The 22,643-nt window shown below is 49.1% G+C and overlaps 1 protein-coding gene across 1 annotated transcript; it reads right to left on the reverse strand.

The window, feature by feature from the left end:
• Positions 1-11,966: 11,966 nt before the first annotated feature.
• On the reverse strand, positions 11,967-22,601 carry SPRY4 (sprouty RTK signaling antagonist 4). The gene is made up of 2 exons (XM_005418823.2): positions 22,482-22,601; positions 11,967-13,336 (listed from the first exon to the last, which is right to left on the reverse strand). Exon 2 carries the CDS (start codon positions 13,288-13,290, stop codon positions 12,397-12,399), a length of 894 nt encoding a protein of 297 aa, XP_005418880.1. The 5' UTR covers positions 13,291-13,336; positions 22,482-22,601; the 3' UTR covers positions 11,967-12,396.
• Positions 22,602-22,643: the final 42 nt, after the last annotated feature.

Consider the following 22,643-nt stretch of genomic DNA (forward strand, 5'->3'; position numbering starts at 1 on the left):
TATATATATATATATATATTCCCCTTTTACATATATATTTTTTCCATATGTGGTTGATTTTCTTTTTATTCTGATGTTTTAATGCAGTTTATTTCTTCAGTCACTGAAGTGCTTTGGATGTTAATAGGAAACAGTATCACATTTTTGTGTGCTTTGGGTTATTTGTCTCGGCTTTTATTAGGCTTGTCTTGCAAGTCATCAGGCAAAAATGTAAAGGAAGAAATTATGTGTGTGTGTGTGTTTGTACTGGGGACCAAACCCAAGAGCCACCAGTACCCGATGCAGGGGATTGTTCTTTGTTTTCCAGGGAATGGGGCGCCGGTATGAGGAAGCCCTGGGGGCGGTGCGTGGTACCTATTGTTTTGTTCATGGTCCCTGTCAGCGCTGCCTTCCCAGCCCTGCCACACGGGCTGGAGGTTCTGCCGTGGGGCTGAGCAGACGCTGAGGGACAGCAGCACATCCCGCAGCAGGGTTTTTCCACTGGGTTTTACAGGAATCTGGGACTCTGGATGAGTGTCCATGGCCGCAGCACTGCCCAGTCTGGTGCTGGGGCTGCCTCTGCACTCACAGGTACCCGCTGGGGAACTTGGCAGTGCACACAGGAGTGAACGAGACTTCCTGAGAGTTGTTCCCTTTGTCAGTAATGATTGGTTCAATCTGAACAGAAAATGCAGCTCCAGGCCCTCCTCTCACAGAGGCACTGTCCTCTCTTTGGGTGCATCTTGGTGCCCAGGAGATGCTCTGCTCCTTCTGCAGCCATTTGCTGTGGTGCAGAATAGCTGTAAACCCCTGTTTTGGTTCCACTCTCTCTCTTTTGTAGTTCAGAATCCGTTTTTGTTGGTGTTTTTAGCCGTGCTGGCAGCAGGGTCCCTGCCTGTCCCCCAGCCCAGGGCTGCTCTGGCAGGGAGATGTTATTGGTGCTGAAGGGGCTGCTGAGATGTGTCCTGCAGTCAGTGCAAACATCAAATCCTAACACTCCCCGTTGGCATTTCAGGGTTTTTAATTCCCTTGTTCCTTCCAAAGGGTGTAATTTTGGGGGCAGCCTTTTTGTTGTAGCATATTCATTACTATAATAATTTCATTTCCAGTGCTTGTGGTGCAGAAGCCAGGGAATGCAGAGGGAGCAGGAGCAGCGTTTGCTGAGCTGACAGATGGGATCATGTGCACTGAGCAGAAATGGCAGCAGAGGTGTTGCTGAGCACCTCAGACTCAGGGAATGGCTCCAGGCTGAGGAAGCTCCTGCTCTGCTCTGTCCTTCCATTAATGCTTGAGAAACCACTCAACCAAGCAGTGGCTGGTGGTGTTCCCTCAGGAAAAGGGCAAGGAAGGAGCTTTGACAGTAAAGGACAAGATTTCATCTCCCTGGAGCTTTAGGCAATGTTTGTCACATAAAGGTGCTGGGTAGGGTTCTGAGCTGCCTTTCCAAGGGCTGGCTGTTGGGATTTAGTATCAAACACCATTTTAGAGCACAGAATCCCAGGCTGCTTTGTGTTGAACAGACCTTAAGGATGATCCAGTGGCACCCCTGCCATGGCAGGGACACCTCCCACTGTCCCAGGCTGCTCCAAGCCCTGTCCAGCCTGGCCTTGGGCACTCTCAGGGATGAGGCAGCCCCAGCTTCTCTGGGCCCCCTGTGCCAGGGCCTCCCCACCCTCCCAGGGAAGGAGTTTTATTTATTATCCTGCAATCCTGTTTGTGTTTTTGTCTCCACGTGTGAAGTTGGTACTGCAATCCCTGCATGTGCCCACGTGTAGCCAGTGCTTTACTTGGAGCCTGCATGAGCTGTTCAGGGCTGGCCCTGCTTGGACTGAGCTTGGGTGGCTTCTCTTGAAGCCATCTGAGATCCTGTTGTGTGAGGTTTTCACATAAAAATCCCTCAAAACTCGCTGTTCCTGGCTCCAGTTTGTGCATTCCAGTTCTAGCTGGGCTGAGCATCCTTCCCTCGGGGTGCTGCAGGGTTTGCACAGGCTCTGCCTCACCAGGGCTGATGGCCTTTCCTCCTGGGAGCACCTGGGTGCCTGAGGGTGGGACTGGCCCTGCTGCAAGCCTCCAGCAGCCTGGAGGGAAGCCTTGGCTCTGCAGTGATCACAGCTCAGGGTTCCTGCAGAATCACAGGATGAGGCTGGGAGGCACCTAAAGCTCACCCAGTGCTACCCTGTGTCATGGACTGGGACACCTTCCTCTGGATGCTGTGGGGGTGGTGAAGGTGTGATGCAGTGGTTGGTGTCCCAGTGTCCTGGCATGGTGGGGCAGCCTTGGGTGCAGCAGAACAGACAGGCCGGGGGAGCTTTAAAACACCGAGATGGAAAGGAATTAGGTTTGAGAGAGAAAACTTTCATTTGCTGAAGGATGAAACGAAGGACGATGGGGAGAAGTTGTTTGTTAGTAATGAAGAATGAGCTTTTACAAAGACCTCATGTCCAAAGCTCTTTAACTTTTCCTGGCATTTCCCATCCATTCCATTGTTAAGCCCTTCGCCGTCGGAAAACAGCGCCGGGCCAGGGCGCTCGATGATCTCATCCCCAAGGCTTCTGCCCTCGCCTCTGTTTACCCATCCCACAGCATTTGCTCCTCAGATTTGGCTTCCTACTTGGAAGAAAAAAAAATAAGAAAAAGGGAAAAAAAAAATCTTTCATTTGTGCAGTGTCTGTCCCCGCCCCCGGCGCTGGGCTCCGAGGAAAATAGCACCTCGGTGGTTTTCAAGGAGAGGATGGACCACAGTGCATTCCCACAATTTATAAGAGGAGACAGGAAGGCCTCAGTGACTCATAAACACTAACAGATTCTGTGTATGAGCTTCTCTTTGTTGTTTGTTATCCTTAATTTCATGGTTTTCCTTCTTTTGAGCGTGTTTGTGTATTTTAGACGATGCCATCATTTTGTCAGGACACTTTGTGTGTGGTTCCCACACAGGAGCAATGTTGTCTGCCTGATGGCTGGGCTCACAAAAATAAGACAGCAGCCAGTGGAAATGCTTGAGGGTTCTGTTTGGTGCCTCATCCTGACATGGGGACCCTGGGACAGCGGGGCTGGGCAGGAGGGACCCTGCCCTCTGTGTCACCTGGTGCTCTGCATGGAAAAGGGTCAGGTCAGGACCTCCTGTATGGGGGCAGCTCCAAGGGCTGTGCTCAAAGCTCCCCAGTCCAATGACCCTAAATCCATCACTCAAGTGGCACTGGGAGGGTCAGGCTGGCATGGCCAGTGTGACCTGGGCAGGGAATTGCCCTTTTGAGCATGGCTGTGCCCCATCCTGGCTCTTAGTGCTCCCAGCCATGACTCTCTGAAGGTTGGGTACATCTCTGTGTGCAGGATGTTCCAGCAGTTTTTCCTGGTTTAGTTAAAAACAATCATTTCAGAAGGCTGGGATGAGTTTCCTTGAGCAAGGAGGTCTTTAGTTCTTTGTGTGGACGTTGGCTTCATCTTGCCTTTGTTTTCCCCTTGCCATCCCACCAAAACCTCCCCTCTTGCTGTGGCAGAGCGCATGAGTTGGCACCCACTCCTTGCCTCAGAGTTGGAGATGGGTAAAACCTGCTGGGAAGCCAGCATGTTGTTGGGCACCTAGAAACCCCTTCAGACAGGCAGCTGATTCATTTAAGGTATTTTTAATTAGTCATGGAATGGTTTGGGTTGGAAGGGACCTTCAAGATGATCCATTTCCAACACCCCCGCCATGGACAGGGACACCTTCCACTGGACCAGGTTGCTCCAAGCCTTGTCCAACCTGGGCTTTCAGTTCAGTTAAGCCGTGTAACCATCAGCTGTGGGGATGGCTGAGCAGTGGTGGCTGGGAGTGCCAGGAGCTGCCCTGCACAGGGATCTCCAAGCCCTCTTCCTACTCCTCTCTGGATCTGGGGGCAGTACCAGTGCAGCTGTTCAAATATGCTCAAAAATTCAGAAACACAAGTAAGCACTAAACTTTCCCAAGGTGGCTGAGTAATCGTGTTTGCTTTAGCATTTTAGTCCCCCAATTACCCAAGCCAAGGATATTGCCTCTTTAAACAGAGTTCAAAAAGCCCAAGAATTTTTTATAAATAGCTCACATCCTCTTGATAACAACCCGGCTGCTATTTATTGCCCACTTCCCCTCAGACAGACAGGTCAGAGCACTGAAAATCGCACTTCCCATGAAATCCAGAGGAACTGGGCTTTTCAGGTTCCTACAATTGTTTGTCATTCTGGGTTTCCTTTGCAGTTTACAGCGTTCAGCCAGGCTCACCCTGCAAAGGAGGGATCATTAGGATTTATTGCTGCCTCCCTGGAGCCCCAAACCCCATTTTCTGCTCCTGTCTTTGGGACCAGCAGGAAATTTCTTTGCTTCTCAGCAACATGGGGTCCTTCCAAGACATTTTTTTTCAACTCCACATTTCACTGAATCCTCTCTGGTCTTATTTTGCACTCCCACCTTCCCGTTCAGTCCAAAGATGTGTGGCCAGAGCTGAAAGCAGGTGGGAGCTGCTTCCTGATGCTTCCTTCCCTCTGTGGAGAGGGAGCTGCAGGCACAGGGGCACCCGTGGCTGCAGAGAATCCTCAGGAGCTGGGATTTGTCTGTCCATAACTCGTGCTGACCCAATTGCACTGGCCATGCACCAGTCCTGTGCTTCAGTCACTGAAATCACGGAATGGTTTGGGTTGAAAGGACTTTACAGACCATCTAGTTCTAGCCCCCAGTACAGCTGGAGGTTTCTTAGCTGTGGATAGACACCCGTGTAAAGAAGAAAATAAATTTAGTTGTATTCCTAAGGATAATTTACAGGAATATCAGGAGAGCTGGTTTGTGCCAGCCTTGAAGCTGTTTGTCATGGGGCTGCTGCTGAGGAAAACAGAGCTGTAACCCCTCATCCTCAGACATGAAAGATGATGAAACTTGGCTTTGGTGGGACTCTAAATGTGTTAGACCATAGACCCTGTATGCTGGAAGTGGAGGATCTGTGCTGATGGCTCACCCTCTCCCTGAAAAGCAATTAAATACTGTCACAGTGAGGATGTAATTTTAATTAATTCATTCTTTAGCATCTCTTTGGACAGGGTGACTTCCCTGAAGGGACAGCATGAATCCTTTCCTTGCCAGCTCAGAGCAGGGCATTTCTGGGTGCAGGGTTTTAGGGTTTTGCTGCTCCACACGTGGCTGGAGGCTCCAGTGCCATACCTGGAGCAAAGGGATGTGGTGCAGAATGTCCCAGTTTTGTGCTCTGAGAATATTGTGCTTCTGATTAGAAGAACCTGGTTATATAATGGCATCATAATCACAAACATACCTGGCTCTGAGCAGAACGGGGCTGGATGATTTATTCATAAGAGTTTCTTCATGCAGAAACTTCTATTTATTCGCTGTTGTAAGGGCAGGAAAATGCCAATGGAAGCTGCAGTGGTATGGTGCTAATGGGAAGTACGTGGTTCAGTCTTCCCTCTCTTTAGGAATACTGAAGAGTAACTGGTTTTGGGTTTTTATGGAGAAATTCCTGTGCCTTTGTGCTTGGAAGCAGAAGCCTTGCTTAGGTTTGCAGAACCCAGCTGGTCTGGGAAGGGAGCAGGAGGTGCTGAGGGGCTGCTTGCCCTGCCCAGTGCCTCTGCTGGTGGAGGCTGGCGTGGCAAGAGCCTGCCAGAGTGATCAGAAACCTTAAACTGGAAATCCTGACTGGCTCTTGGTTTAACAGGCTGTGGTGGGGTTGAACTCTGGTCCTGACCCCTCATCCAGCCCAGACTGCTGCTGGGGTCTGCTGAGCCCACGTGAAATAAATGCAGCTGTTTACACCAGGGAGACACAAAGGTTTGTCATTTGGTTCCTATTTATTTATTTTTATAAACACCTTTTGAGTATCTCCTCCAGTCGCACCTTTGGCTGATGTTTATCAGCTTGCTGGTTGTTTTTTGACATTTACTTTCTGCAGCAGCAGAAGCCTTGTTGTGTCCTAGTTGGTCATCCAGGGCTGGCTGTCCAGGGCTGTGATGGGCTCTGGTGGTCTGGGCATGGTCAGAAACTTCTGTGAAGCCTCTTTACCCCTCTTGTGCCTCAAAACCTGGTATCCAGCTTGGACCCTGAGGTCTGTTCGGGGTGGCTCTGTCCCAAAGCCTGTGGAGGCTGTGTGGGTACAAGAGGAGGCTGAGACCCTGCTGAAAGGCTTTGCCTTGACCCCTGGTGGCAATTCCTCCTTGCCCTGGAAAGGGATGTTTGCCCAGTGTGGGAACCCCCTCTGAGGACACCCCTGAAGTTTTATGGTGCTCAGCAGGGGCCAGAGTGGGAGCCCAGGGATTCAGTGCTCCCACGGGAGGTTATTATGGGGAGGAAGTAAAACAAAGTGCAAAGGCAATTTATCTCTGTCCTGGCCATTTGTCTGCCACTCACAACAGGGCCAAACTTCATCCCTGGGTGCTGTGTGCTGGTGAGGAGCCCTGTGAGGAGCCAGCTCTGTGTCTGGCCAGGAATGGGGCTCAGCCTCCATCATCCCATTCACACACTGCTAATCCCAGTGAGAGAAATCATTTATTTCTGGGAAATGGTGCTGTGGGAGGTGGTGCCCGTGTGGGAGCAGCAGCTCTTTGCTGTGCTCACCCAGAGTTAGAGAGTTGGAGCTCTGCAATGACCCAGTGGCGGGGGGGGGAGGCAGGGGGGGCCGCCGGAGTGTGCAATGCCAGGAAATGTGCTCACTTCAGTGAGTCCCACGGTGTGCGTGGCTGGCCCATGAGAGGTTTCTGTCTTCACCACTTCAGTTTCATTTCTGTGGCGCCGACCCCACAGCCGGCAAAGCGACCGATGGTTGTACTGATGGTTGTACTGATGGTTTAACCCTTGGCTGTGTTGGTGTGCTGTGTCTCACAAAGTTGGGTTCCTTCTTTTCCATGTTTCTTCCCCTCCCCAGGGCTGTGGCAGTGTTTCTGTGGCTTTGCCCATTCTGTACTCCGGTCCCCTGAGCCGCTATCGCGGCAAGGCTCGGCCGTTGCCTTCCGCAGATCACATCAGGTTCCACCCATGCTGCAATAAATCACCTGAGGCTACGTTTTCTTCATGCAGAAAAGCCAATTCTTTACTCACAGAACTAATTTCTTACAGTTTTCACAGACCTCATGCAACACCAACTGCTAATAGTTTTCTTACTGCTTCAGTTATCGGTCAGAAGGTGATTTGTGTGCTCATACTCAGATTCAGGTGTTTACATTCTTCCTTTGTGGATTCTCCTGGGACAAGATCTATTGTTTATACAGGTGCCCCTATTTTTCCCCCCAAGGAATAGGTTGTTGTGTTCACAAACTTCTCATACTCAAGATTGTTTCATATGGGAACTTGCAAGTTGTCTGCAATTAGAAGAAGTGACAGACTAGCAGAGCAAGGCCTGATTTCATAAGGCCTTTTCTTTTATGACATATTTTACCTGTCTGCAACACTTAGACCTTTGGGAAAATCTCATTGTGTTTATTAAGTATATATTTTAGAAAAACAGTCTTAAAAGGAATTAAAAATTAGGTTTTTGTCTCATTTTGTAGAATCTCAGAATGGTTTGGGTTGAAAGGGACCAAGGGATGCAACCTGCTCAATCTGGTCACTCATTTCATAATTTCTGTAAGTTTCAGCCCATTCTCTCAGAATTAATACATTGATTTAGGGTATTTTTAGGGTGCTTTGGTGCTTTGATTTTCTAGAAATTCCCCTTCAGGTCTGATATCCAAGAGCTGGCCTTGCTCTGGGGCCTGGGAAGTCTGTTGTACTCTTAGCTCTGTGCATCTCTTCACCATTCCACAGCCTGAGCTTGTGGAATTGGAGTTGGTTTCCTTTGAGAGCCAATAACTGAAAACGATGTTAAAAAGGATCAAAAAAAAGCTGATAATTCTGATAGATTTAAAAAATATTGCTTTAACATCTACTGCTCAAATCAAGCAGAGTGCTCTGGTTCGCTTCCAGCAGAGAGACATGAGTGTCGTGTTGGTATTTTTAAAGCTTTATGTGCAAGACATCAGTTGGTGTTGCCAAACTCTGATTTAAATTTATACATCCTGGCTCAGCCTGTTTGTTAAAAAAAAAGAAAAAGAAAAACCTCCCCCAGCATAACAAATTCAGTATCTTTTCTTTATTGCAAATTTTCTGGCATCCGATGTCGTGACCTGCACAGTGTAGTTATTGTCTCTTTATCTGATCCATTGACTAATTCAACATTATTGTTTCAATAATATTATTTCAGGCCAGGTAACACACTCGGGTTACCTCTGTGATGACACAAAACATGGCACAGCTTCCAGTGAGTCACAGCTCCACAGTGTGTGCAAATAAATAACAGGAATGGTGAAAAATAACCCGGATCCTGTATTTTTAGCAGTCCAGTGTGATGCTGGTGACACATGAGGAGCTGGGGGCAGGAAGGGTGCTGGGTGCTGGTGGGTGGGAGCCCCAGGGTGTGGCTCAGGGGCTGTGCAGGGACACAGGGAGTTGGTCCTTGGCAGCTTCTTGTCCTTTTCTGAGGAGGTGGGAGACTTCTGGCTGCCCCCATGTCTGGGGGGGACATTGGGGTGGAGGAGGCTCTGTGCCCACCATGGCCCTGGTGGGGCTGTTCTGGTGTGGAATGGAGAAGCAGGAGGGCTGGAAGTGGGTCTGGAGTGCTGAGGGAGGCTCTGTGTGGTGAGTTGGCACAACCCCTGTGTGGTGGGGCTGCTGATTTTGTGCTTGGTTCTCTTTAGTGTGGATCCCCCGGTCTCGCTGAGGGCTCAGCCCTGTGGAAGGAGCAGCCTGACTGCCAGGCTGGTGTATTTTAGGGGTGCAGGGAAGGAGGGGATTGCTCCTAAAGTTCACAGAGCAGGGCACTCCTCCCTGAGGTGCTGGCCCTTCCCCCTGCAGGGGATTTGAGGGTAATGAATTGGTGAGCCCCTGTGTGCCAGGCTGTGGGGCAGAGCAACCCCAGCATCACCCTGAGTTCCTTGGCAGGGCTGGAGAGCATCAAATAACCAATTCTGGGCTACTCTCTGCTTGTATTTTTAGAATAATTGCTATAAACATTCTTGGGATTTTTTTAAAAAGAACCACAACAACCATTTATATATTTAACAATATATATTTATATATATATATATAATTTCTAGATCAGTACATTCATCAGTACTTGTTTTTCTTCACAAACAGAAGAACTCTTACAATAGTAGACTTTCTAAAATAAATACTATTAAAATAGAGCTTCAAAATAAATATTCTATACAAAGAAAAACCTTCTGTGGTAACTTTTCAGGGTGTACATGTGAGGGGGTGGTAACAGGAGATGGGGGAAGTATTTCTCAGGTGTCTGAGCGTGGGAGGGGAAGGGAATACCCAGTGCTGGGAAGGGTGAGGGCTCGTCAGGGTGGCAAAGCCAGTGCCCAGGGAGCACCAAATCTGGGATCTGCTCCTGGCACCTGGTGGGCACAGGGCTGTGGTGACAGGGTGTGACAGGGTGACTGGGGATGTGGTGTGGCATTGCCAGCACCCTCAGGTCCCCCCTTCTGGCTGTCTGGGCTGTTGTGTGAGGGCAGGGGCAAACCCTGCCATGAACCTGCTGCAGCAATTAGCAGAGCTGCAGCAATTAGCAGTGCAGGTGCCCTGCCATCCTCCTGCTCCTCCAAAGCATGGCACCTGTGCCAGGGACAGCTGCCCTGACCTGCCCTCCTGCCTCTGTGAGTGCCCCACCTCAGCGCCATGGCTGCAGAGGTTAGTGCTCGTTAGCAGCTGTCCCTCATTAGCAGCTGTCCCTCATTAGCAGGGGGCTCTGCCCTGGGAGGATGGCAGAGCTGTGGGGCTGTGACATGGTGGTGCCCATGGTACATCTCTGGGGTGGCAGGAGACCCAAGTACCTTCACAGGGAGAGGGGGATGGAGCTGCTGGGATGGGGAGGAGAGGGAATATGGATTTTATAGACAGGAACTGCTCCCTCTGGCAGAGCCCTGGCTCGGGCCAAGCCCAGCCCTGCCCCAGCTCCAGACAGGGCTCAGCACCTTCCTGCCTTGCCTTGGGCTGGGAGGGCTGGGGCAGAGTCCAGGGGCCGTGCTGGGAGCCAGGGGAGGAGGGAGGGTCACTCTGCTACACTGACCACTGCTCTAACACGTCCACGAGGCTTGGCAGGCTCCAGCACGGCTTACAGGGCTGAGATATCAAAACAAACCAACAGAGAAATAGTTTACAGCTATGTACAGTGAGAGGGAACCCCGCTGGGAGGGCTGGGGGTATGTACATGAGTGTAGATTGGCACAGTGGCCACCATTCCAGAGGTGCCTTTGCTCACAAGGACCGTGCAGCCAAGCCATGGGCTCTGCCAGTGAGGGTTCTCAGCACAGATTCCCCAGGGACAGAGGGTCAGAAAGGCAAAGCAGCCGTGGGTGGAGGCCATTTGGACACGTGTGGTCCCAACAGAGGAGGGCAGCAGGTAAATACCTCTCCTGCTGGCCTTTTCTAGCTTGTTTGTATCTCCGGAAAATGATTTCTCTTATTAAATACAATATCTTATACATTCAACCAACAGTTCAGCTAGTTTGGGGTTGCTTTCCTTTTATCTTTTCCCCTCCAATTTGTGCAAGATAATAAATACAGCTCTGGATCCCCACCTGCTTCCTGGTGCCCACATACAGTTAGCATGAGGCTACCCTATAGGACCAGGTATCTGGTAACAGACATTTCATCCTTTTTTCTGTGATTCAGCATGTACAAGCTAGCAAATGTCATAAATAGAAAAGTTGGTTGGTTTTCTTTTTTTTAACTCCCCCATTCAATAAATATCTATGATTCCATTGAGCTAAACCCCAAGCCATCCAGCTGAGCTGAATTCTGCAACCCAAAGACACCAAAGTCCCACCAGGGTGCTCCTGCCAGCCCCTACCCAGGCCAAGGGGATTCCTGGAAATGCTACATGAGCTCTGCCTATTGCTTGTCTAATTAGAGATGACATTTCACTGTCACTGCTGTGCATTTACTGAGGAAATCTCCTCTAATTAAAAACACCAAGAGAGACTAGGTCAGTTTTCTGCATGCAACAAGTACCTACCTACTCATTAGAGTGTTGCATGTTTGGACCAAGATTCTTGTTTAGCACCTTGTAGCTGTCAAGAGAGAGGGGTCACAGCATCCTTGGGGCAGGCGGAACAGCCCCAGGATGAGGCAGGGACAGAGCCAATATTTGTGTGCTGAAAACCATGGGCCTGCTCGTTAACTGCGCTCTCTTCCTTCCCCTGGCTTTCCCTGGTGTGTGTTAACACTAAAATAAACACTAAAAGCATTCTTTACATTTAAAAAGACACTTTTGTACAGAAGAGGCAAAAGTCAAACAGCAGCAATAGGGGTGGGGGAATGTGCTGTACTTCAAGCAAATGCCATTCGCCCCCAAGACAAAAACAAATCTTAATATCTAAAGAGCAAGGAAGAGCTTGTTCCAGGAGGGGAGGTACTGGATTGAGATCCCTAGAAAAATACATCTATGTGCATCGTACACTTAGGTTTGTGGGACTTCTTACCAGAGCTTAAGAGGTTTAGAGGAGCAAACCCTGTCTGTCTTCGCTTTGTGGCTGGAGTTGCATCCCCTTTGCTCTGCACCAGGAGTGAGCTGGGCCTGGGGGAAACGGGATCAGCCCCTTCTTCCTGCACAGGGGCTGCTCTGCTGAGGGAAAACTCATATTCCATTGAGTGAAACCTGATGCCATGGATCAGCTTACAGGCAGGAGGACCCGGTGTTGATACAACTGCCTGAACACATCCTGCTGCAGTTCCTCCCGGGAGGAGCAGCCCTGCTACCATCTTGCTTTAGAAAGAGGGTCCAGACCAGTGGGGCCGGGTGGGATACGCCCAAAGGGCAGAAGATCCATCAACAAATGAAATGTAGCTTCACTTCTGGTCCAAAAATCTTTGAGGGACGCAGAAAGCTTTTGAGAGACACGTACTTTGTGTGCAACCAGCCCTTGGAGTGGTGTCTAGGAGGGAAGGAGGGTGGAGGGAGTTCCCCCATCACCTTCAACAGGCTGCTGGGAGCAAGCTGGGGTTTGGAAGGAGACAGGAAGCAAGTAGCCCGCCCTGAATCTGAATTCAAAGCAGCTTTTTGCAGCTGGGAATGGGGATTGGCTGCGAGGCGGTGCCTGCCAAGCGAGCAGTTAATGGTTCCTGTGGTGTGCAGGCCTGGTGAGCAGCCGTCCCTCCAAGCTGGGAGTTTTTCAGCAGCTGTACTTCATGATGTACATGGGTTTGCAGCCTTCACTCTGCATTATTAACATTCCTTCTTTGGCCCCATCTATTTAAACTGCGACCAGTTCCAAAAACCCTGAATAACCCAAAGTGCTTCAGTTTGTGGAAATAGTTGCTTCTGCTTTCTCCGAAGGCAAGAGGCCGACGCTCTCCTCAGAACACAGGTTATTAAAAAGAGCCAACACCACCCTGCTCCACGCAGCATCCTCCCAACTCCACCATTAAAAGGGCTTTTCTGCCCCTTTGCTCTCGGGCAATGCCTTGCAAATGACACTGTTTGTGTTTTTGCATCTGCACCCGGGCCGGCTCACTCGGTCGTAGCATCGCTGGGACAGCTTGACGCAGCCGGTGGCCGGCAGGTAGCAGAGCAGGCAGGGCAGCACCAGGGACAGGGCGCTCATGAAGGACCAGCGGGCGCAGCAGTTGGACTGGGAGCAGGAGCAGGGCTGGTCAGCGCACGTGCCCTCGTCGTCCTCGTTGGTGCAGTGGTAGAAGATGCCCTTGACCAGGCACATGCAGGTGGAGTAGTTGACCAGGTTCTGCGCCGAGCACAGACACTCCTGGTTGCACACCCAGCACGAGGGCAGAGTCCGGGGCAGGGCACACTCCTTGCACTTGCATTTCCCACAGGCCTCGCACAGCAGGAAGTGCTTGTCCAGCTCCTGGGACACGGGACCCTTCAGGTCCAGGGGCTTGCAGTTGATCACCTTGGGCTGGATGCGGACGGCGCGGGGGGACGATTGCTCCGCCACGGGCACCGGGGCCATGTGGTCCAGCAGCCTTTGGTCTGAGGACGTGCTGCTGCTGCTGCTGATGGAGCTGGGGCGCCCGCTGAAGGAGATCCAGGGGTGGGTGACATCCTGCTCGCAGCGCTGTGGGTGCTGGCTGGCCAAGCCCAGCTCCTGGGGGGCTCGGGGACGCTTCTGGGCAGGTGGCTGGGAGGCGCCGGGGTTGTCGGTGTAGTCGTTCTCCAGGTGGGTGCTCTTCATCTGGTCGATGGGCAGGATGGTCAGAGGGTGCTGCAGCCGCCCGTAGGGGATCCGGCTGTCCAGCAAGGGCTGCACCATCACAGAGTTGGGAACAACGGTGATGTTGTGAGGGATCCGGGGCTCCATTGAGAAATCAGTCTGACTGCTGGGGGAGAATCTGCGCTTAAGTGTCCTGGGAGAAGGGAAGGAGAAAGAAAAGGGATGGGGGAGAGAGAGAGAGAGAGTGCATTGTTATTGTGGTATCCTGCAATCCCAGCCCAAAAGGGCTCCTTGCTGAGGCTGGTTGTTGTGCTGAAGGTCTTGTAAGGTAAACTTGTGTTCAAGGGAGGCAGAGCACTCAGGTACAAAGTGCCTCCCTCCTCCTTTGCTACCGTGTCCCTCTCCCTGACCTTGGCCATCTATAGCTCTTCCAGCCCTGGGAGGGCTGCAGGCTCCTAAGGAGCCCACTCATGGTTCTACTGAGGCAAGGCACATCTTGGGGCTACTGGTGTACATTCACATGTGGTTTTGTCAGCACATTTGCTGAAATGATTTCTCTAAACTTTGGAGGTTTTCCCCAGTTGACCCCGATTCCTAAAAAACCTGATGCAGGATTGTGGCTTGTGGAAGCACTGGCCTGCTACAAAGGTGCTTTTGAGTATGGGGCTGAGCACCTGTCCTTGCTAACCAAGGATCTGCCTATGTGAGGATGGATTGATTCTGGTGAGGAAGTGTCCCCTCTCCATCAGGAGCTGCTGGTTCCAGAGGCTCCTTTATCCCTCCCAGGGGAGGTGGAAGTGCTGGCTCAGCGCCTTGTCTGGTGGGAATCCAGGGTGGGAGCCAAGGGTGCAGCTCCCAGGAGAGCAGCCACACGGCTCAGGCTGGATCCATCACCTCACACAGGTAATGAGACACTCGTGCAGCCCGCTAAGTGCGCTAATATTCAGCTGAAGTGCTGTTTACCAGCCGCTCTGGCTGAGCCCTCGGTGCCGCAGTTTCTAATTTCATTGAAAGAGTGCAATTTATCCTGGAGTCAATCCAAAGATTCAGCAGTGGCGTAGGACAAGAAACCACAGGAAGTAACTAAACTTAAATCAAAGAACGGAAACGACTCAGTTCAAATTTAGAAAGTGCACATTGTTTTCTAGTAGATGTGCCATTTCCTCACGGGGTGACCTTTATTCATAAATAATATAATGCTGGAGATCAGTTGAAAGAAGGGGTGAGTAAAGCTTTGGTCACAGGAGGGGAAAAGCTGCTGGTATCAAGAAAAAGGAAGTAGTGAACAGCTTAAGGCATTGCCAGTTGTTTGTGTTCAACAAATAAATTAACCTTCTCCAACAGCGTGAAAGATTTGGACTTGGCAGCGCTGGTTTAACAGCTGGGCTTGATGATCCTAAAGGTCTTTTCCAACCTAAATGATTCTGTGATTCTATGACTTTTAATATCACAGCAGTGGGAAAAAGGAAAAAGCTGCATCCAGCTACAACCAAATAATGCACGAGAAGTGTGTGTGTGTGTCAATGTGTGTGCAGTTCTGCGAGAGCACATCTCCCCTAAAACAAACACAACACCACAAAAATCGGAGCAAGAACTGATTCCGCATCCTTGGGAGAAGAAAGGGAAGCCCATTTTTACCCCCTGAGAAATGCCACCAGAGTCCACTCTTGCCTTTGTAAATCGTTGCTTTGATGGATCACTTGGCATTTGGGGCTGGAGCAGGGCCAGTTCTCCCGGGATCAGCCGAGTGTGGGCAGGGCGGCACATGCTGGTCCGGGCCCCCTCTGTGCCCTGCACCACACCAGCAGGAAGAAATGCTTTATTAGCAGTAATGATCTTTATTGTCATGCAGCCCTGATGCTGCTGCTCTTCCCCAGTTAAAATTCTCTGCTGGGTCTTAGCCATTCATTTGGGTTTTTTTTATTTCATTATTCATAGCTCATTGACATCCTGACTGGAGGAACAAGAGGGTTTATAAAGCATCTCTTCCTAGTTACTGTATGTAAAAAACAAAGAGAAGCAATGATTCTGACAACTATGGTGCATGCAGAGGGAAAAGAACTTGATTTTCTTTTGTGCATCAGAATCCAGTGTCATGATATAAAAAGTATTTGCTGCAAGTCAGAGTTTAGCAAAATCATCAGTTCTGTGTTGGCTGTGTGTTACATTTGCAGGGAGACTTTGATTCCACTGGGTTTTTTTGTTGTTTTTTTTTTTTTTTAAGGGGAGAGATGCAGCTGTTTTGGTTGCCAAGAGTAAGTGCAGCAGAGCTGATCTTAGATGGAAGGTAGCTGGAGGAAATGGTGGCAGTGCTGCAGGGTGTTCCAGCCTGTCTGCTCCTCCTCACCCTGCCTTCGTGGCCTCTCCAGGGCTCTCTGCCCACTCCCACTTGGTACCAGCTCTCAGGAATCTGCTCTGTTCACCAGATTTCCACTGGATCCATGGAGAACCGTTTGTTTTCAGGTGCCCTGTGTGGCAGCAGAGCTCAGGCCGGGCAGTGAGCCCTGCTCAGCACCAGCCCTGGTGCTGCCCGTCCCCAGGGTGGCACCGAGGGCATTCTGCATCACTGGTGGCAGTGTGGGAGTCCCTGGAGGTGCCACTCAGGCTTTGCATTAACTCTGCAGTGCCCAGTCTGCCGTGGGCCAGAGCCAGTGATGCCATCACACAGAAATGGTGTCACCAGATGAATTTGGGGAAGGATTAGAGCCAGGCCACTCCTCAAACACCCCCGGGCACAGACGGAGTCTCAGGCAGGCAGATGTTCAAGATGGCTTATCTGAGATAATGCTAATCAAGACTTCAGTTAATTACCATGGAAAGGAAGAGGGACCCTGGACTAAACACCACATGTCAGGAGAGTTAAGGATAGAAGTTTTTCATCCTCTTTTTTCACTGTAGTACAGTTTCAAATTGTCTTTTTAATAGACAAACTATTTCTGCAGGACAAGGGAAGCCTGACATGGGGAACTCAGAGATATCTGGGCACAGGATCTACTTGGATAAAACCTGTGGAGGGAAAACAGCCAAACAAGACCCAGCTATTCCCAGACCCCTGCTCTGGCCACAATGTCTCTCTGGCTCAATCAAAATCACCTTTAAACCACCACAGATGTGCACCCTGGCAGGTTTTGGTGCTTGGACACGTGGTCCTTCACTTTCTGCCCTGTCCTCTCTCTCCTGAGCAGAGGGTTTCTGCAGTTAACTGCTCTTAGCAGACCAATGTTTCTGATATTTATGGAATTTTCCAAGGACCATGACTCCATTTGTGCTGCTGCTGGCCTTGTCACCAGAAGTTCCAGCAGTGCAGTGACATTGCTGGTGACAGATCCAGGTCAAACCCCTCGAGTGCTGAAGGGGAGCGAGCTGGGTGCTGCTCACCCTGCCAGGAGGCTCCTCTGCCCCGGGCTCTGCCCCAGGACAGCCATGGCTCCATGGTGAGTCTGTGTGCTCTGGGCACCTTTCCCTCTGCTGTCTGTGTGTCCCAGGACAGGGCAGGTTGCAGGGAAGGGCCCTGGGCAGCTGTGCAGGCTCACAGTGCTCCACCTCTCCTGGCAGAGAGCAACCCAGCCCTGGGGTTGGGGATTTCTGCTGGGGCAGAAGGAAATCCTAAGCCAGACTGCTCCTGTGGAGTGTCACAGGCTGGGGTGTGCCTGCCTGGACACCTGGTGGGGCCTTGTGACCTCCCTGGAGGATCCTCCAAGACGCCACAACTGGACCTCTTCTGGTTGATGTGCACCCAGAGGCAGCATTTCCTTCACCTCCCCCCAGAACCCAGCACACACGTGGGGTGTTTGCTCACACAGACAACACTGCCTTCAGCAGCAACACTGGTACCTTATAAACTGAATTTATAAAGCTTATCCCAGTGAGATCACAAATCAAAAATTCATGTTTGGGGTAACCTGGCAGAACTTTAGATCCTGACACAGGACAAGAGCTGAGGGGTGCAACCTTAGGGGTCTTTGCTGTCCACTGCACTAATCCTGATTGTAAACTGCATTTCAATTGAGGAAAAAAAGCCATACAGGACACAAAATTAATTAATTTTTGATCACAGGTAATTACAGATGTATTACAGCATTAACACAGGCACAAATTCACTGTACAGATAATTTTCTTAAAGTAGACAACAGGAAGAAAAATTCTTGACTGTCTTCTTATACAGGGAGCTTTTCATTCTTTAGAGGAAAACAATGAGGTTCTTTTCAAGGCAGCAAACTCCCATGTAGAAAAAAAATTTCTCTTCCCCCATGACTGTACAGTCACTCACCACATACAATTTTCAAGTCAAAATATACTTCCTTCCCAGGGAGTAAAATTGGACTCCAAAGTCAAGTTCATACACGTGTTGCAGTGTTTGTTCCATCTCTTCATCAAGATACAGCCAATTTAAAATTACTGTTGTACTGGGTAATTGCAAGTCCTAAAGTTGTAGGAAACCAACTGTTATTGTAAAGTGTTTTGGTATTATTTCAGACTCAAAAGTTTTGTAGGGTTTTGAAATCAGATGAAATTAAAACAAAAGGCATTTTATGTTTCAGTAGGATTTTGGATTTGCCTACATCATTTTGTCCTTGTAGGCAATTCCATGAGAAAGCAAACCCTCAGGAAAACTCATTCTTATTAATGTCCTCAGAACAGTTTGGAAAGAATAAGGTTCTGATATCTTTATTTTCAGAGTGGAGTTGGACAACAATATCTTCCAGTAACTGAAAAACAAAATGGATCTTGTCTTAAAAATCCAGTGAGCACAGAAATATCTAATGTTCATAACTAGCTGAGTCACCCACTGGTCAGTAATTTTAATAAGCTCTTTCTCACATGTTTAACAATATTCTAGATGTTTGTGGTGATAAAAGAATAACGAGAGTAAGGGACTTAAGTCCAGAGGAGGGTCCCATGTGGAAGCAATCTGGGCAACCCAGGACTGCCACATCCCCAGGGCAGCCAGCAGGAGAATGGGAAAAGCTTCCCTGAGCTCCTCCTCTGCAGCCAGCATCAGGTACAAGGTCTCAGTTTTGGCCAATCCTTTTTGGACACAAGAAATGTCTAAAGGGAATTCAAATGTCACAGAAAACCAAAAAGCCCCAAATGTGCTGCTTGGGTGTGTTTGCTGAGAGACCCCAGGGTGGGCAGGGAAGTGATGCAGCCACCAAACCCCTTCTGTCCTTGTCAGCTTTGTGCTCCAGATCAGGGGCCACTTATCTCTCTCTGATTAATTACACCTTAATTACACCTCATGAGCAGCCTGTCCCTTCTGTTGTGTCTGACAGCACTGGTGGAGCCTCAGCAAACCAAGGTTTCTCCTGGGGTTGCTGGCACTGGATTGTCCCCTCCATGTCCTGTGACATCTCTGGTGGCTCCTTTCTGGAGCCTGGGCTGTGCCCTGAGCACCAGGGACTGCTGACCCTGCCAGGGGCTGGTGGCCACCTCCAGGACCATTACATATATTCTATATCTTATAAATGAAAATGGTTATAGTGGTGCCGGGGGCATGGAGAGCACTGTGCACAAAAAGCCACCTTCTTATATTGGAATTGGTAGGGTTAGAAAAGACTTTTAGGATCATCAAATCCAACTGTAAACAGAATAAAGCCAATTTGATGCTTCAACATGAATTTTCAATCACAGGTTTTCAAGAATTTCCCAACTGCTGAAGCCTCACAAGCTTCTGTGAAGAAGGGATGGAGAAATTGCCATGGACTGATGGAAGGCTGAGCCTTGCACTGGGACAGGGTAAGAGCTGAGCTGCTCATTTGGGGATCTGCTTTGGGTCAGACCAGACAACTCTGAATCCTGGTACCTGCAGAGGGATCACACCTGCTCTGGGGCACTGATACTAGACCTGGGATAGATTAAATTATAGGAAGAAATTGGGTGGGCAGGCCCTGGCACAGGGTGCCCACAGCAGCTGGGGCTGCCCCTGGATCCCAGGCAGTGCCCAAGGCCAGGCTGGACACTGGAGCTGGGAGCGCCTGGGACAGTGGGAGGTGTCCCTGCCATGGCAGGGGTGGCACTGGGTGGGCTTTAGGGTCCCTTCCATCCCAAACCATTCTGTGACTCCATTACCAATGCAAAAGTTGAATTAGTCTCTGGCAGAGCTGTGACAGTCACTCATTGACACAGAGGCAGCAATAGTTGCAGTAAATGCACTGCAGAAATTGGTTTATTTTCTTTGCTGTCTGGGACACACAAATTTCTGAAAATACAGTGCAAGAGGAAGAAAACAAGAAAAGCATAGAATATTTAGTCTCAATACAGGAAATGATCATAATTGAAAGCAATACACTGGAAGCAGTGTCATGCCAGGGGTGGGCAGGAACATTTCCAGGCCTGTGCAAGGCAGCAGAGCTCAGAATCGATGGCAACCAGTGCCAAATCTGACCTGTCACCACCAGTCTGTCTCCTCCGGTGGTGTGGTTAAAAAGCAGTTTTTGGTTAAAAAGCTCCTCTGGAAGTGTTGGGCAGAGCTGCACCTGAGCATTGGGCAGGGCAGGGTCCCCCCAAGTGATCAATAAAGGATTTGCTCCCCAAGGCCCAGCAGAGGAGGAGCTGGAGGCAAGGGAACTGCCCTTGTTTGGCATTAAGGACATGCTCCTGTCCAGGCCTGCCAGGGGTGACAAGGGACACTCTGCTCCTGGTGCAAGCCAAAGGGTTCAATTAAAGCTTTTAATGAGGAAGACTACTCTCAGAGGTAGTTAAAGGAGACCTTGCAACAAGCACATGTTTTTAATGTGGGATTAAGAATAATTCATAAGGTTAGAGTTCATTAAGGCTGAGTTCGGCTGGCTGGATTTTGAGTCGAGCTGTAAATGCTTCAAAAAAAGGAAAAAAAAGGCTTTTCCCCCCTAAAGTGTGTATTAATATTAACAAAATATTGACATTTATTCTTTTTGTTCTCCTCCTTAGCAGCCTTATCTAGCTAAGGCCAGCTAGAATCTTCTCTACAAGCAATAAGGCAGGAAAAAAATTAGAAAGTTTATTAGGGAAACCTGCCATTTTTAAAACGAGACACTAAATTCTTGCCAGAGTGTGGAAATTCAGGAGCTGGGAAATGAGACCTGTAGACTTCCAAGAAGCTGTCTCTGTCCAGCTAAAGTCTGTTCCTATGGTGCGAGTGAATAAAGCACATTTTGGCCCACTAGCATTCAGATCTCTGGGGACTTGGATTTCTCAGTCAAAGCCTTTTACTGGACAAAAACATTTATTTTAAGATCAGAAAACTAAGCTCAGATATGATCTATTAAGCTAATGGTACTAAATGATAACCTTATTGGAAGGATTGTAGATTTTCTTGAGGAAATTGCATTGAAAAAGGATAAAAAAAAACAACACTTGTGCAACTGTTTGCCTGTAAAAACACAGTTTTTACTACTGGGCTGAAGCTGGGAGGTTATATAGCAATGTGATGAATGAATTTTTTTCTTTCACATTTAATTTTATGAAAACTGTCAGAACTGGTAATTAATTATTGCTGTAGTGTTGTAAGGGATGTGAATTTTATTTCACCGAAGTCTGAGAACAGAATTTTTTTTTTTTGAGGGGGGGGGTAGGAATTGCTTTTTGAGATGTTGCATTTCCCAGTGTGGTTTGAGAATTAGTCATGATTCCAGGAAAACAGCTTTTGTTTTGCTGTTTCAGGAGGAGAACAAATAATTTCTCCCCTGCACATCCCTCATGGAGAATTTCAAAAGGACTGCAGTATTCAGAAATGGTCCTTTTAATTTTATCATCCCAATATAGAGTCCCTTCCAGCAAGGGAAAACACAGCAGCCCATGGAAAAGGGCACATTTATCAATGAGACATCCCCAGTGGGGTTCCAATAACTGAGAACAACCCCTCCTCCTGCTATCATTCATTTTTATATGGACAAGGGGGAAGCCAGTCATCAGGATCATTGTGATTCCGTGCACAAATTGGAGCTTTATTCTTTAACCCAAAATAAAGGCAGAGAGGGGAAGCTGTAATATTGGGAAAGCCGAGTTCCTCTTCACCTAATTAAACTGCAATTTCTTGCCATGCTGTCCCCTTGGCACGGCATGGAGGAAAGGCAGCAGCTGGAGAAGTTGTAAAGAATCTAGAACGTGCCTTTTCCACTCTGGATAATGCAGGGATGCTTTTCCTTTTCTCTTTCGTTCTCTCCTTCACCCTTTAAAGAAAAACTTGGGGCTACAAAAGACTGAAATGAAGCAATCAGACCCCTGGTAACTGGAGGTGAAAGAGGGAAGCCTTTCCCCCCGTGATATTCCTTTGCACTGACATTTCCAAGGTCTGTAATCCCAGTCCTGCTTTCCTCTAAGACCCTTGTGCCTTTTATTTGCCCCTTTCTGCTTTTTCCATTCCCCTCCTGATAATGAATTTTCAGAACATGTCGTCTCCAGGCTTGTCTTTCTCCTGTGACGCCAGGACTGGTACCAGAAAATAAAATCCTGGCTTATCTTTGCTACGCAGTTGGTAGAAAGGAGCAGCCAGCACGGGTTTTTCCTCCATACATAAAATATTTCATGTATTGGATGAAGTTATTCCAGGTACACATTTTTATTACTCATCTAGCCTTTAAAATACAGCATCCATCCAGATTTAAAACAAGTGTACAGCAAGACAGGGAAGAACAGTGATGAAAGAAGACACTGAGGCCAAAAAATGAAAAAAAAGCTCGTATGAAATAAAATGCTGAAGAGCAAAGGTCATGCAGGAAAGGTCTGACACATGAGTGGCTGATTTCTGAAGTGTCCTATTATGGAGACAGCTAAAAACTACTTGACACTCACAAGACAGGGCTTTGGAAAAGAGAGGAAATGCGGATAATCCATTCCACAGCAAGAAAGATCCAATTCTGACTTGTCAGCCCAGGTGACCATGTATTTATGCTCCTTTTCGGGGAAGGAAGGAGGGGTGAAGGAGAAGACATCCCATCAGCAGAAAAAAAAGCCACTTATTCTGCTGTAAAAGCCTGCAAACAAACCCGACCCAAGTGCGCTGAAACCTGCCTGCCATATATGTACAGCAAATGCAGATGTTGATGGGAGAACGCAGAAAAGAGGTATAAATCAGAGACGCAGGGACACAAATGGAAATTCTGCAAGAAACAGGATATTTCTCCAGAATGCCAAGTCTCCTCTAGGCTGGGAAGCACCAGGCAGCTCTCCACTGTACATAATTATAGCTAATCACTGTTAGAAAAGTCATCGCCAGAAATATGCTCCTGATCAGCGATCTGTAAGGAGCAGCCCAACACATCTAGAACGAGCGCAGGATTTTCCCTCGGGGAGCAGGCTTGGCTTTTTCTACTTAAAACATTTTAACAATTGCTCGCAAGCACCGATCTCGTACTTACTTTAAATAATTCAGCTAGGACCATCTCTCCATAGGCGAGTTAATCCCAAAAGCGAGGCGGACGAGAGGGCCGGACCTGGGAGAAGGCTGGCAGGAGCGGCAGGAGCTGCGGGCAGGGACCTGCGAGCGCGGCGCTGTCAGCGGCGGCCGCGGCGCTGCACCC

This window comes from Geospiza fortis, unplaced genomic scaffold, assembly GCF_000277835.1.
Source record: "Geospiza fortis unplaced genomic scaffold, GeoFor_1.0 scaffold55, whole genome shotgun sequence".
Taxonomy (NCBI): Eukaryota; Metazoa; Chordata; class Aves; order Passeriformes; family Thraupidae; genus Geospiza; species Geospiza fortis.

Excerpts from the sequence above, each read along its gene's own strand:
- SPRY4 (XM_005418823.2), bottom strand. The coding sequence starts at position 13,290 with ATGGAGCCCCGGATCCCTCACAACATCACCGTTGTTCCCAACTCTGTG.